Here is a 14,727-nt window from a genome sequence, read left to right as displayed (position 1 = left end):
GCCTCATGGGCACACAAATACGCACTCAAGCGTTTCGCAAGGCTTACCTATAGATTGATTACTGGGTCCCCAATTACAAGCTGAGAGATAGTGTTTCTAATTTTCTTTAACTCATTTTTTTATTTGAGTAATTTGCTTCATTGGATGATTTGTTAATTTGGATGAAATGTTAATGCGCAAACCCCTGGTTCTTGCACGTGGTGGAGGTACATGATTCGTACTTCAGGATCAATAGAGATTGTTGCGGATAACTCTTGTTTTCTGCTAAGAAAAAAAGCACGGCTGCACTGAGAATGCTTGCATTAGGTACCGTTCATCGATGTCGTTGGTGAGATGGTGCAGATGGGGGAGAGCACGTACCTTAAGACCACTCTGAGATTACCCACGCTGTGGTGCAGATGTTTAGAGCAGACTATATGAGAGAACCAAATGTGCAAGACACAACATATTTGATGGTTATTTGAGCGACAAAGAGGTTTTCAGGTATGCTCGGTTCAGTTGATTGCATGCATTGATAATTAAAAAAACTACCCTAAGGTTTATGCGGGTTGTACCAAGATCACATCAAAGAGGTCACCATCGTACTAGAAGTATTGGCATCAAGGGCCTTTTCGATTTGGCATGTCTTGTTCTCACAACAACATCAATGTGCTCCAGCGATTTCCATTGTCCAACAGATTTTGTAATTAGGATGTACGATCGTGCAAGTACACCGATGGCCATAACTATAACATGTGGTACTATCTTATCGATGGTATCTATCCTTAGTGGACAGTGTTTGCGAAGACCATATCCGATCCCCATGGCAACAAACAAAGTCAATTTGCAACAATACAAGAAGCCAGTAAGAAGGATCTGGGCAAGGCATTCAGAGTTCTCCGAGCTCATCGGAGTATTGTTCATGAAGCTTGTAGGAATCGTAGATTTTATGGCAACTAATTACATGTTGTGTCATTTTACATAATATGATTGTCGAGGACAATTGTGAAGGGGCAGTCCGAAACCATGATTTTGAGAAGGCTAGAGAACAAGTGCACATCCCAAAACAAGATGAAGATCATATTCTGAATTTTCTGGAGACTCAGTGACCTTGTGGAGTATATATTGACCCACAATAAAAACCAAGGAGTTTAATGTTTCAATTGTGCATTTGGAACCAATTTTATATTTGAACCATGTATTTTCCTTGCCACAAACAAATGTTATTTACGTGTGGTATTCATGTAGTAGTAGTACAAGATTGACTTGCATGGATTTGAGGTTTTACCTCCCGGAGTCGTAGCAGGTATGCGGGCACGGCGCGTGGTCCTCCCTGGCGGCCGGAGTGGAGCTGCGAATCTTGTCCCCTGGACCCCCCCGCGTGCAATGCCTTCAATGGAGCATACTACCGGCCACATCCCCCGTTGCGTTCGCGGCAGCAGCAACCCGTCCGGTCCGTATAATCTCGACCCCAGCGGCCGTAGAACAACAGCGCTGGCACGGGGAAAATCGCCGGTTTCACTCCCCTGGCCCGGCCGGTGTACGTACGTACGTATTTTGGAGCCTCACACATTACAGCTGCGTGTCGGCCGTATCCTCGGATTCCTGGGGTCGACGCCCTCGCTCGTACGTCGCCGATTCCGATTTCGGCTGCGCATTTAATGGATCGGATCGGAAGCCTCACCGGTAACTCTGACCCGGGGCATGGTCGGAGTCAATGGCGGCCGATCAATGCCTCCGGTACAGTACTACTCCTCCTCCCACTCCCTTGTCCTACTCTCTGTATCTTTGTACATTTTTTTTTTGCGTGGAATCTGTATCTTTGTACATGCTCATGGGTCCGTATACCAGCACAGCTGCTACACTGTGTACCGTACTGCGTACGTAATATACCCCCCCTGCATTGAGAGCAGCTTTATAACCTCACCAACGACGCTGACTCAGACTCGCCATGGGTAAACCATGCCATGAATTACTTTCTCAGAAAACCGCAGCTCATCCTGCAGCCAGCCAACGACTGCGCGAGTTAACCCGCGGTGTCAGCCAGCCAGCCAGCCCAGAGGCTGGCCGCTGCTCGCACTACAGTAAAACCAACTGATCATCACGCGTCGACAAGCAGTATATTTACTGCTCGTAGTACACAGTATAGTTAACGTTCGCCTTCACTGCAGATTATTCAGGCCTGGCGGTACGCTGCGTGTGTGTTAATAACTGATCACCCCCGTCGCAAGAAGTTACTGCGCGTACTAGTACCACAGTCAGTTTAGTTTAGTCATTACCACTAATCGTAGTACTACTACTTGGACAAGTAATCATTCGAGCCTCAGTTTCCTACAGTAGTTTTCCTTTTTACTGCGGACCATTCACGGCGTCAGCAGTGGCCGTGGTACTTGAGCAAGCAAAGCAGGCTCGCTCGCCCGCTGTCGCTGTTGGTGGTGGCGGGAGTATCATCGTTTTCTACCGCGCGCCCCCGGTCCCGTGTCCGACGCCGCGGGACCCACCGGCCCCCGCTCGGCGCTAGATGCCACGCCGGTCAAATTCTTGCGATTGTCTTGCGCTCGCCCTGCACTGGCCCAGAGCCCGTACCACCACCACCCGCTGCTTTCGCTCGCGTGATTCCGAGGAAATTTTCCGCCCTCGCCCGCTCCCGCTCTCTTCCCCTCCTCCTCCTCCTCAGAGTTTCGCCATTGGCTGGCCGGAGAACACCACTGGAGGTGAGAAAAAACAACACCTCTTTGACTGCATGACGCAATGCATGCCCGTGTAGTACTGTACTACGCGCTGCATGCTGCAGTTTTTAGTGTAGGTCCCAGCGTTTACAGGTTAAGCGAGCAGGCATGGCGTAGTTACTGCGAGGTTAAGGGCCACTGAACCAAACTGGGCAGCAGTGACAGCACGGGCACGGGATGAATCTGATTCTGAATGCTTTCCTCGTCTTGTGTTTGAATGGATGCAGAGCCAAGAATGATTAAGCTGCTAGTAAGCACCAACAGTCACTTTTGCACAAAGTCACTGCCAAAAGGGAGATAAGTTAAAGTTTTAGCTCCCTTTATCAGCAATCACCACAGCTTTTATCGATCGCTGGCTGAGGTTAAGAGCAGACACTAATGATGATGACGATGATAAGTGCACCTCCGCAAACTGCATGTGTCGAGGTGAAGTGCGATCTTAATAAAGGCCCTACAAAATCATGCGTACTACGGTACTAGGCCTCATCCATCTTTAAACTAACCATGGCAGATAAGATCAAAATGTTACTACTACCACTAGTGCGATCAATTAGCCAATAATGCAAGCAGTGCTGTATACTAATTTTTTAAGGTCCCGGGGCTGGTAAAAGAAGAAAGAAAGTGAAGGCCGAGGCTCTTTACCCCACGCCTATCATGTGAGGGAGGGAGGGGAGGCGCTTTGGAGCAGGTGAAAAGAAACAAAGGGAGGACGGAGCATAGGCGACCGTGAATGCATGGTTCCAAGGGAAGGGAGGCTCCACGGCGGTCACGTACTCCCATCAAATCTTTGGTTGTAGCAGCACTGTGCGGTTTCTTCTCACTTGATGGAGTACTCCCATCAAAGTTTTGGAATTAAGCTCCATCGTTGAATGGATGGAGCTGACTAATTTTACTTGGGCTTGATAAGACTATTATAGTGGTGCTTGGCCATAGAGTAGTTTTTCAACGTCGTAGTAATGATCAATTATGTCCTAGATTAGGGCGTGGGATAGTGGTAGCCTAGAGCCAAGTAAACAAATGGCGGTAGCGTAGTGTTTTTGCGGCCAGTATATTTGGTTAGTGGGATCACTACTGCTTCTGACGAAGACGAAATTGCAAGCTCCGAGCTGGCCGCGCGCTGTACCCCGTGCAAAGCCGTCGTCTATCTCTTTGAAAACACCCAGGCCCTATTCGTTTCAAAGGATTTTCACAGGAAATCTACATGAAGTGCTGTTCCAGATGGTCATTCGGATCAAAGGAAATGTTGATTTGATTTCCTCTGGAATGCTGCTCTGACGACGTGATTCCTCAGGAAATGAAAAATCCAGCCTGGGCTCATGTTAGGCGTATGCCCGAGGCAGATAGATGGCTTTTCAAATAAATAATTCTGTAGGTACGTGCTTTTCGTGAGAGAAGCACCATGCAATCAAATAAAATATTCAGAATCTCGCTTTCTTAGCGTCTAATGATGGAGTCTTCCTCCATTTTTTCCTATGCTGTGCCGAACGCCCATTGCTTTCTTTTTCCTCTAGTTTTGAATCCTTAGTTTTGCACTTCTATTCCTTTATCATTCCTATGGTTCCCTCGATTCCTATGTTTTCTATTCCTGTGAACCAAATAAGGCCCCACTCACACGCACAAACACAGAGACAGAGAGACGGGGCCAGCCATGTTTGTTTGCCCAAGGCTGGTCATAGTTGGGGTAACTTAGATAGTAACTTAACACATCTCAAGGCAATTTTGCTTATGTGGCAAGTATTTAATGAGAAAAGAGGTGTTTGAAGTAACATAATATGTTATTGTAACATAGCGCCTCCCGAGATAAAATGAGTCTATATGCTAATAAATGAAGCGATTTATGACACCACTATTATGATATTTTGCACTATAAAAGTAGTAATTTAGACTAGTGTCATATGCATGACACTAGTATAAGTTACTCCCCACTATGACCAGCCTAATCAAGTAATCAACCACGCTCGTCTTATTTACCGCCCCAAGCAGCTGGATGCTACCAGGGCCTACAGGTTATAGACAAGACAGCCAGCGGCTTCCAAAGCAACCCTGCACTGTTTGTTTGCTTATACGTACCGTGTTTTCGTTTGCAGGAAACGCACATCAAAAATGAAAATGCGTGCACGCGATCAGACGAAGGCGAGAGACCACACAACTCATCACAAAACGAAAGACAGAAAAAGGCAAAACAGCAGCCTACCGAGTAGCGACCCAGCAGCGGCCTCGGGAGCTGCTTTGTGTTTTCACGTGCAGGATCCGCCGCGAGTTTGCGCGCCCGAAACAGCAACGCCACGCCACGCCGTGCCGTGCACACCGCCGGTAGACCCTGGGCCGTCGTCTGCAGGCTGCAGCGTTGGCTTGGTTCAGGTTGGTACGCCGGACCGGGGTCACGACACGACTTGCACGCTTGTTCGATCGTTGCTCGCGCCATTCCGTGAAACATTTTCCTTTTCATCACCATGGCAAACAAGACGCAGGGCAGCAGCGGTAGTAGCGCTTTTGTTTGTTGGACCAAACAGGCTACCGAGTAGGCCACACGGGTGCGGGCGGTGGGCTGGTGGCTGGCCGTAGCCTAGGCCGAGGCCCCGCCCCATCCCCAGCCCCAGGTCGGGTAGCTAGCCACCCGGCGTGTCGACGTGCCGAGCGTAATGGCGAGCGCTGCCGTGCAGATTCAGCCGCTGCCGCGCGCGTTGCATTCAGACAGCCAAAATGTTTCTCTTCTCCTGCGTACATGAATGAATAACTCTCTATCGATGTCGGGTTGTGGGCTCGTAGCTTCTGCAGCAGGGACCATCCGGCTCCGGCATGAATGAATGAATGTGGTCTCCAGAGTGGGTGACGGGCGTCAGTCCAGGGGGGCGAAATCAATGAATGAATGAATCATCTGCGTCCATCCATCCGCAGATGAGATGAGATGAGATCCCCACCGGCCCCGGTCCAACAGCACAAGTTGTTAGTGCTATCTAGTACCGGCCCATGCGCAACACATGATGCCCCATCCATCCTACATACGGTACCCTGTCCTTGAGCTCAATCATCAGGCATCATATCTCCCAGCAACGGTGATGTCAATGGTAACTGCTCGCTCTTCATTTCATACGGTGTTTCAGCAACGGTCTCGAAAGCCCTCATTTATTTAGGCTCTGTTTGCATTTCGCTGTTGAAACCAGATTGGATAGTAAACGGGATCATTATAATCCATGGCGATGCCAAACGCAGCCTTGGGCCAACATTAGGGAATGTCCTTTTCATCTGTTGAAATTTTCCTAGGCAATCTTTGCAAGGGGGTACCACTTAGTAGCGACCACCGTGCTCGGAGCGGGCTTTACTTGCTTGATGAAGGGTTAAGAGTCGCAGCAAATTTACAGGATTCTTGGCCCAAAAGGTAGATTCAGCCCCAACAGATGCATACACTATACAAGGCAACAGACTAACAGGAGACATGGTACAGCAGGACTGACTACAGGAGAGACTAACAACTACTGTACAGGAGTGGAGTGCGCCATGTCACACACATCTAGAGGCACCAAAATGACCATGAACATGGCCTAGGGCATGGCAACAGCTTGGCCTAAACTACCAGTAACATCCTCTTATCAGATCCAGGAACTCGGCCGGCCGGTGTCGGCAGATGATGTGCACACAGGAGGATCATATCAGATTGCAGGCATCAGGCTGGTATTATAGCCATGTCAGCTGCTTGTGTGCGTTGACTCAGTGAGTCATGACTCGTGTGTCTTCTTGAATCTTGATGTCCTTCCTCTTTACCTTTCTCTAGAGCACGAATCCTGGAAAAAGGGGAAATCATAGTTCATGCGAGGACTAAAATGTTGCCACTTAGACTGTACCAGATGTCCTTCTTAATGGAATATGCTATCATCATGTGGTTACTTGAGCAAGTTGAAATCAGTGCGCCAACTCCAGAATTATGGAGTGCAATTTGCTTGTAGAAAAAGAGAGACAGACAATTACCTTCCTTTGCCTGCTGAAACCTTCAATTCCAGAATATGGGGTGCGAAGCTCGCCACTGCAGGGCGATCGCTCGCTTTTCGTTTCTGGGGTAGAATGGTATGGCGTTGACGCTCCACTTGCCCATTGTTTTCCATCACCAGCATAAGGCGAGGAGCCAGACATCATGTAGTAAGAGCTGAGATGTTCCTGCCTACAGATGGTAGGCGTCTCATGTTGATTTTTGAGAACAGACATGGTGCTGAAACCTTGTTGGAAAAAGCAACTAGATGGAGAAGAAGACTGTGACTGTGGACTAGGAAACGACATGAATGGTGGTAGCCTTCCATGGGGTGTAGCAACATCAGGGCTCGAGCTAGGCAAAGGACAGCCTTCCACAGTTAAGCCTTGCTTAGCAGCCAACTTCAGAATCTGTTTCTGGTTTAGCCCTGTTCCATAGAGAATGTTCCATAGGCTCCTTAGAGATTCCCTCTGGTTATGTATTACTTGGTCCCGCATAGCCATCTCAATTTGAAGCTCAGCATTATTCATTCCCTGAAGGATTCATTTTTTACATATATAAGCAGCTTGTGGGATATCATATTCTGGATGGAAAACTAAAGCTTTGGGGATTACTCACAAGAAGCCTGTATTGGCTGAGAATCTGCAGGTAAGTCCTGTTCCCATTGTTACTCGTAGCCTCCTCGATCATATCTTGGAGCTGACGCCTACGACTCTCATTCAGTTCAATATCCTACAGTGAAAAGGATAAATAGCCATGTAAGTTTGCTTCAAGGTAATAGAGCAAAATTAAACTTAATATGTACCTTTCTGTAGCCAGCACCAGCTTCATCATTGTCACGGATGTTGTCAAGAATAACTTGCCTCCTTGATGTTAAGGCTTGCAAAAGGGCATAATCCTTCTCATTCACCTGAATGCAAAACCATCAGTGCACTGTACATAGGGTTGAATTTCTCAGATATTTGTTGCGACAATAGATGTAGGAAAGAGCTGCTACAGTCTGTTTGATGAAAGAGTTGTAGGAAAATTGATCAGTCAAGTTACCCACCTGTGGTCTTGCGATTGCACCGTCAAGATGTTGGAGCTCCATCCGGTTACGCTTGTTGGTTTCTTCAAGTTCAAACAGTGCTTTCTGTAGATTTATGCGTTCCTGAACATTCTCACCAGTTTCCTGGCTCAAGACATTTAGCCAAGATAGCTCATTATCTGCAGCCTTTTCAGTAGGTTTTACGCTCAACTGATGCTCCTTATCAGCTAATTCCTTTTTCAACTGGGAGACCTCACCCTAGAAAGTGACAAGGCGACATACTTTAGTATTCTACTGTGGCCAAGAATTAGGTAAAACTGTAGAAATTTACTCGTTTCCCTGTTAGGCAGACCTGGAGATTCTCTATCATCCTCTGGTAGTCTTCAACATGATTGTCGATAGTTCCAATATTTTTCTATACAGGATAAAGAACAAACATCAAATTAATAGAACTTTATCATGTATGATTCAGAAAAAAAGATGAACCAACAGAAATAATATATCATTGCGTGTGCGCTCAACCGAAAGAAACGGCCCCTTACATGAACATGTGTTTTTATCTCCTTAGCACGATCTGCATACTTGAGTGTATTGGTAGTGTGATGATACTGATCATCAGCTGGTGATATTGTGGCAATCATAACAGTTCGAGAATTACCAGAGAGACCATCCTTCAGAATTCGAGTTAATTTGCTGTAAATAGCCACTGTCACATAACTAGAATGGACAAAATCGGTTTGATAGTATAATGTCCACCTGACATACCTGTTGCGATATGGAACATATGCTAGACCTTTCTTATTTTGCTTGCCAAGGGCATTGATGCAATTTGCTAACGCTAGAAGTGACTTGTTAATATTTGCTCCATCTCTAAGCTTTTGGCCAAAATTGTTCGTTTCAGAAGCCCTCTCACTGCTCAAAGAAAATTGTTTTCAGCTTACTTTTGCTGACAGAGTGAAAAGAAAAGCAGCAGCCCCAAAAGAAAAGTTAATACCTTCCCGCAAGATCAACCAAGGCCAGCTTTCCACGAAGAACTTGACTACCATATTTTCCTTTCTGCTTGCGCCTTACAGTAATCTCCAGTACAGCGTGTGAACTTGAAAAAGAGAGCAAACGTATTTTCTGTGAGAATAATGTAAAAAAATGCCAGTACTATTAACTGATCGTAACTGTATTGATAAGAGTCACAATCTCAACAATTTAGCAGATTAAAGATATTAGGTAACCTTAGTATTTAAGTTTTACTAAGACGTATTCAATTAATTCAGCAAATACCGGCTAAGTCATCTGAAGGTTCAAAATAGACCGGGATTAGAGAGTTTGGTGTACTGATTTCAGGGAATGAGAGTTCAGGGTTTGATTTAGCTTTCGCCTACAAATTCAAGGTTTGTTTTGGACTTTTTCCTAAATAAAATGGAAGCATGAACTTTTAAAGGGGAAGCAGAAATTTTTTCACCGTGAAGAGGTTGCATTTGCTTCCGTGCTCTCTGTCTTTCGTCTGCTGTTGCCTATGTTCAAGAGTTCAAGGATCTTATCTGCTGAATGGACCTAGGAAAATAAGAGTTTAAACATCCAAATTTAGTTTATGCCAAAACCGATGGGAATCAACAGGCATGCTTTCAGAATATAGCATGACATGCAATATCTGGATGTTGCAACAGAATTAGACAAAAAAAAAAGGCTTCATACAAAACCAAGGACCAAACCGAATATCTTTGAAAAAAGAGACCACATAAAATAAACATTTTAATTATTTATTGCAAGCTTTTCCTACAGAATACTCAGAAAATATTGCAGCTTAAAAGCACAACAAGAATATCTACTCATGTCCTTTCATTGTCAACTTATCAGCTACTCGAAATAATTAGAAATGTTAAGAGTACTATGCAGATAACATTATGTGCAAAATAATAATTAGAAATGTTAAGAGTAACAAACAAAAAAGCAAATAACACAAAAGAAGGCCAGAATTAACACTAGCAGCCAAGACATGTAACTTATTACCAGGAAAAATAAATACTGTGAGGAAGGAAGAGTTGTAAACCTTAATTCTTCTTAAACCAGCGACTATTATGCCATGCTCGGGATCCTCACGAAGCTCTAGGTGACCTGAGGATTTCTCAAGCAAATCATAGATAACCTGGAGTTCAGAAAACCGACAATTATTTCACAGCTTATATGCAACACATCTATTAGGACTGATAATATTTTTATTATAAACACAATTATTTGCACATTACCTCATTGTATACTTCCAGATATGAACATGAGACTTCAAATGTATCTGAACTATCATCTTTTTTTATTTGATCAAAGATTGTGCGGAAGCTAAGAACCATAAGACCAGGATCACTCCGGCTTCCAACCATCGTATATGTTTTGCCACTGTAGAATCACATACAGCAGGGCATATTAATATACATATGGAACAACTTCATATTGTAGCTCAGTATCCAAGTATAGCAAAAATACCTTTACTGAATAAATAGTACATCAGTTCTTCGCCAGGGAAGTTTTGAAAAGAATGAAGCAAAAGAAACAAAGTAACATCCCATAGCAACTGGGAACAGTTTCATTTTTAGCATTTTGAACAGTCGACTACTTATAGCCGTAAGATCAAGACAGACCGGGACCGTGACTATCAAACAGACATGTACAAATCCTAAAGTCTTACTATCAAACAGACCTGGACGGCGACTTAGAAATAGCAAAACCATTTGAACAATCATTAAATTGGGATGGCAACTGACTAAGTGTGAAGTAAATACAATCTAGAGTGGACAAGCATTTAATCACTTTTTAACCTCAATTGCATGATTAAGAGGTAAGCTTACCAAGCATGGTACAGATAAGAAAATTTTGAAATAGAGGAAATTCAGGAAAATATAATGCGTTAATTCGATGAACACATCTGAAGAAGTGTTTGGACAGTATATCATCCATTTCCTTAAAGTTTAAAAACTTATGAAATTTACACCATATTTTAATGAGCGCAATTTATGAGATCCTTCAGAACTGTGATTGTAAAGCAGTACATATTTGATGATGGCTAAAAGATAAGCAATCTGCTTGTCAGTAGCAAAAATAATCCAGTGAATGCATACCTTCCAGTAGAGCCATACGCAAAGACTGTCACATTAAGGCCTTGAACTACACCCAAAACTGTGGGAGAAATATTCTTATAAACATCCTGTAAAATGAATGCATTTGTATCAAATTAAAATCGTAAGATGTTATAGTGTAAAACATTAACTACAAGAACACAGCATTTGTTCCCATGTCTTAAATCCATACACATCCAGATGATTCTCATTCTTGCAGTTTCCATATGTTCAGTGATAATAACCTTAAGTATGGAAAATTCTAATATCAAGACATAAACATATTAGCATCAGTTTGCACATAAATGCATTTTAGGCTACTGAACTTGCTGGGTTGTGTTGAAACACAATACTCACAAAAAAAATGTAATACATAAAATAATTACTTGTAGAAAGGGGGACTAAGTTATATCTATGTACCTAGAATCAGTTAGACTATCTCCAACAGCAGACCAAAAAACATAGCCGTGACAAAAACACTGACAGCTCCAACAGCAGACAAATACCTATATGGCGGCCATATTTTTTTTTTGGTCCTGACCAAACAATGCTACAAATGATGTATATTTCGGTCACCGCTAGCAGCCAACCAAAAAACAAAACTGCTGCGCAGGAACCCAACCACCGCCAAGCGGCCTCACACTGCATCTGCGCCTGCCAATTCTGGCCGTCGGGCACCAGGGCCGCCCCAAGTCCCGCCGCCACCCCTACAACCACGGCCGCCCGGTCCCGCACAATTCCGGCCGTCCAACCATGCTCCACACCGTCACCAAACTTCCCCGCCGCCGGATTCTGCCGTCACCATCGCCATCCCCGCCGAGCTCCCCCCCCCCCTGCCAACAGATCTGCCTTCTGGCCTCCCTGCGTCGCGTCGGATCGTCATGTTTCATGTGGTTCTCAAATTTTTGGTCTGCTGGAAAACCACAAGATTTTCCGGTGAACAAAAACCTTCTCTCTCCCCCTAAAATCAGCTTTTGGTCTGCTGTTGGCGATGCTCTCTTAGTCCAACCTATTACATATTATTACAATGGGGCTACAAAATTCCACATTAACAGGAACAATAAATCTATGCAGTATTTACAGACCTTGGACAAAATGGTGGAGCTTTGTCAGCTACATTTAAAGTTATTGAGCTGTTGTAGTTGTACAGGAAATACAGCTATATATTTGAACAAATACAACTATTTCTGAAACAAAGCACATTTGTTTTAGTATCTAACCGGGCAAGAGATTTGACTAGGTATATACACATTTCCAGCATCTATACATACCAGTGTAACATGGCCTGACCATAGAACTTTGATTGCTTCAACATTTTATGTAACATTTTTTACAAGAATGATTCTGACAAGATCCAGTGATAGTGCGATACAGAATTAAGTTTTTCAACACGATGTACGATGTTACATGACTCTTGCAAAACGAATCAAAATTAGTATTCATATGAAATCAAATCCTAATAGCGATTTAAACATTGTTGACAGATCTGTTGGGCTTTAAGAGTTATTAATACAAACACGCGTTTGTCAGGAACTCAGGATAAGCTGCTAGGGGTTTATAGCCTGGACTCAGACTAGCTCATAAGTAGGACTAGTTATGTATCTAATAACTTCCAGCCACTGGGTGCTCGCATGATCTCCCACTGGGTGTCACACAAAAATCTCAAAATAAATGCAGTGACTACAACTAACCGACAGATTTTTGAAACGTTAACACAGAAGAAACAAATGTTTTTTTTTCAAAAAGGGGTGACCACGGAGCAGAAACAAGTGGTACTGGGTTAAAACTTAATAACACGGTTGTAGAGCGGACTAGTGCAACCGTATCAGGGAGAGCCACTGTAGACGAACTACGAAGACCGTGGATAAAAAACAGCTGCCCAGCTAGTTGCACTTGATTACAGTTTACAGGGTAAGTGGTGAAGATACAGTGTAACAAAATGCCCCAGGCTCCAGTCCAGGTCACGGATTAAAAAGAGACCTGGGTTTTGGAAATTAGTTCTCTAAACTGGAGTCCTTTTCTCTGAAACCAGACGTATACGCGTTAGGTAGCATACCTAACAGTAACAAATACAGCCAATGCTTTGCTTAGCTCCAGACTGAATTGGCGTTTTGCACATGCCAATAGCATCGTTACAACCTAGAGCTATCCAAAGCATGAGCAACTCCTAGTTTTGGCAATTAATAAACCAAAGGGGTTGGTTGCGGTTTCGCTTTCTGAAGTAGCATTTCCTAAAATGCAAGGCATGACCAATCCAGGAACTCCCAAGCTTCAGTGCAGGTTTAAGACACTTACTGTAATCAGCATATGAGCCCATTGTCAAAAGCAAGCTAAGCAATTCAGGGTTAGTGCAGCACAAGCTAATGAGGTACATAAGCCTGCGTACCGTATTGGAGCATCCAGGCGCGTACACGTGATCGAAGCTGTATCTTTTCTCCTTGGTCCGGTTCTGGATGAGGTCCAGGTAGCCCTTGGAGATATCAGGGTCCAACACAGCTACATTCTGGAGAACCATACAAGCACAACATTATCACTACTAGTTTGCTATGCTACCAATACCATTACCATCCATGGCAAAATTCTAACCACCCATGACACAAACTACTAATAGTTCATAGCCCAAGCAAATCAAGCCAAGCCTCTGTCTGTTTACCTTGTCATCAATTACTTGTATGATGTGCCGCGAGCGCCGGCTCTCGTTGTCGGTCAGTGGCCTGCACTTGACAGCCACCTGCAAATAGATACAGGATCACATAATCAAGCAAGGCAATGGAACAGAAGTGCAGTTAAATCGCAGTGGATTGATGCAGAGGGTGTAGTGTGGTACCTGCAGCGTGGCCGTCTGCCTGGAAGCCGGAGCCCGGATGGTGGGCATTGCGCGGAACCTTCCTCTTCCTTTTGGGGGTTGGCCCCCAGCCCAGCCGACCTCCCTCCCTTCCTTCGCCCAGAAGATGCGGTGCCAGTCTAGCACAAGCCAACCCGGCCGCGCCCACGCCCACGACCCTTCGGAATCACGCCACACGGGGGCGGCAAAAAGGCGAGGCGCATCCCCACCGCACCAGCAGCACCACCAGCTGCCGCGGCGGCGGCGAAAAGGGGCCCCGCGAAAAGGAGCCCGCTACTGCCGCTGCAGTGGCCTCCCTGCTCACCGGTCCACCACCAAACCAACCCGAGCCGCCGCCGGCCAACACGGCCGAATGCCGGAGGAGTCGAGGAGAAATGCCGCCGCCGGAGGCCGGCTCCCTCCGCCAAAATGCGAGCCCGCGGAGCCGTGCCCAACGCTCCCGAAATCGCCGCGCCCGGGGAAGGAAGGAAGGAAGGAACGGCGGTTACTCCATCCACAGAAGAAAATGGCAGCACGGCCACAGGTCGAGCGCGTGTGTGATTTGGTGGGCGGCACGACGGGGCTGCAGGCGGGCGTACGAAGAGGATTCAGGGGATGAAGAGGAGGAGGCGGTGGTGGGAGGGAGGAGACGGAGGTGGTGGTTTAATGGGGGAGGAATAATTAATCGGCGGCAGCTGGAGAAGGCGACACGGAACGGGAGGGGGGAGAGGGGAGGCGAGGTGGGGGTGGGCCTCGCCCTAGCTGGGCCCCACCCAACGGTCCGATGCCTTTGCTTGCGCTTGCGCCTGCGCCTCCGTCCGGCTCCGGCCCGGTCCGGTACACGACGCCGTACCTGCGGTACAGTCAGTCCTGCGCCACGCACAGCTCGTCGGCGCGCCCCTCTATCTATCCTTTCCCCGTCTCTCTCGCTTCGTCGGGGCGCTCTCGTCGCGTGCAAACCCAAACCTGGACGCTAGCTGGCTACTGTGTGCGCACGCTATGGGGTGTGGAGTGCACAATGCAACAAAGCTGGGATGAAGAAGGAAGGGTCGATGTGCACGAGTGCCGAAAGGCGTTCTGGTCCAGCTTCAATGCACGATGCG

General features: G+C 45.9%; 1 protein-coding gene across 1 annotated transcript; it reads right to left on the bottom strand.

Moving 5' to 3' along the window:
* Positions 1–6,041: 6,041 nt before the first annotated feature.
* LOC125531906 (P-loop containing nucleoside triphosphate hydrolases superfamily protein) lies at positions 6,042–14,318 on the bottom strand. The gene is made up of 16 exons (XM_048696124.2): positions 13,628–14,318; positions 13,454–13,531; positions 13,187–13,303; positions 10,804–10,889; positions 9,940–10,084; positions 9,744–9,839; positions 9,156–9,247; positions 8,694–8,795; positions 8,465–8,611; positions 8,242–8,392; positions 8,052–8,114; positions 7,721–7,957; positions 7,478–7,582; positions 7,291–7,404; positions 6,675–7,205; positions 6,042–6,490 (listed from the first exon to the last, which is right to left on the bottom strand). Exons 1-16 carry the CDS (start codon positions 13,673–13,675, stop codon positions 6,467–6,469), a joined length of 2,136 nt encoding a protein of 711 aa, XP_048552081.1. The 5' UTR covers positions 13,676–14,318; the 3' UTR covers positions 6,042–6,466.
* Positions 14,319–14,727: the final 409 nt, after the last annotated feature.

The sequence above is a fragment of the Triticum urartu genome, chromosome 5A, assembly GCF_056163025.1.
Source record: "Triticum urartu cultivar PI428250 chromosome 5A, HENAU_Tu73, whole genome shotgun sequence".
NCBI lineage: Eukaryota > Viridiplantae > Streptophyta > Magnoliopsida > Poales > Poaceae > Triticum > Triticum urartu.
Note: the sequence above shows the minus strand (reverse complement) of the source record. Positions and strands in the feature narration are given on the sequence as shown.

Coding starts and splice junctions, on each gene's coding strand:
- LOC125531906 (XM_048696124.2), bottom strand. CDS start 13,675: ATGCCCACCATCCGGGCTCCGGCTTCCAGGCAGACGGCCACGCTGCAG. Junction 8,115..8,241: donor AGATAAAAACACATGTTCAT/GTAAGGGGCCGT, acceptor TATCCTGTATAG/AAAAATATTGGAACTATCGA. Junction 7,583..7,720: donor GTGCAATCGCAAGACCACAG/GTGGGTAACTTG, acceptor TTTTGCATTCAG/GTGAATGAGAAGGATTATGC.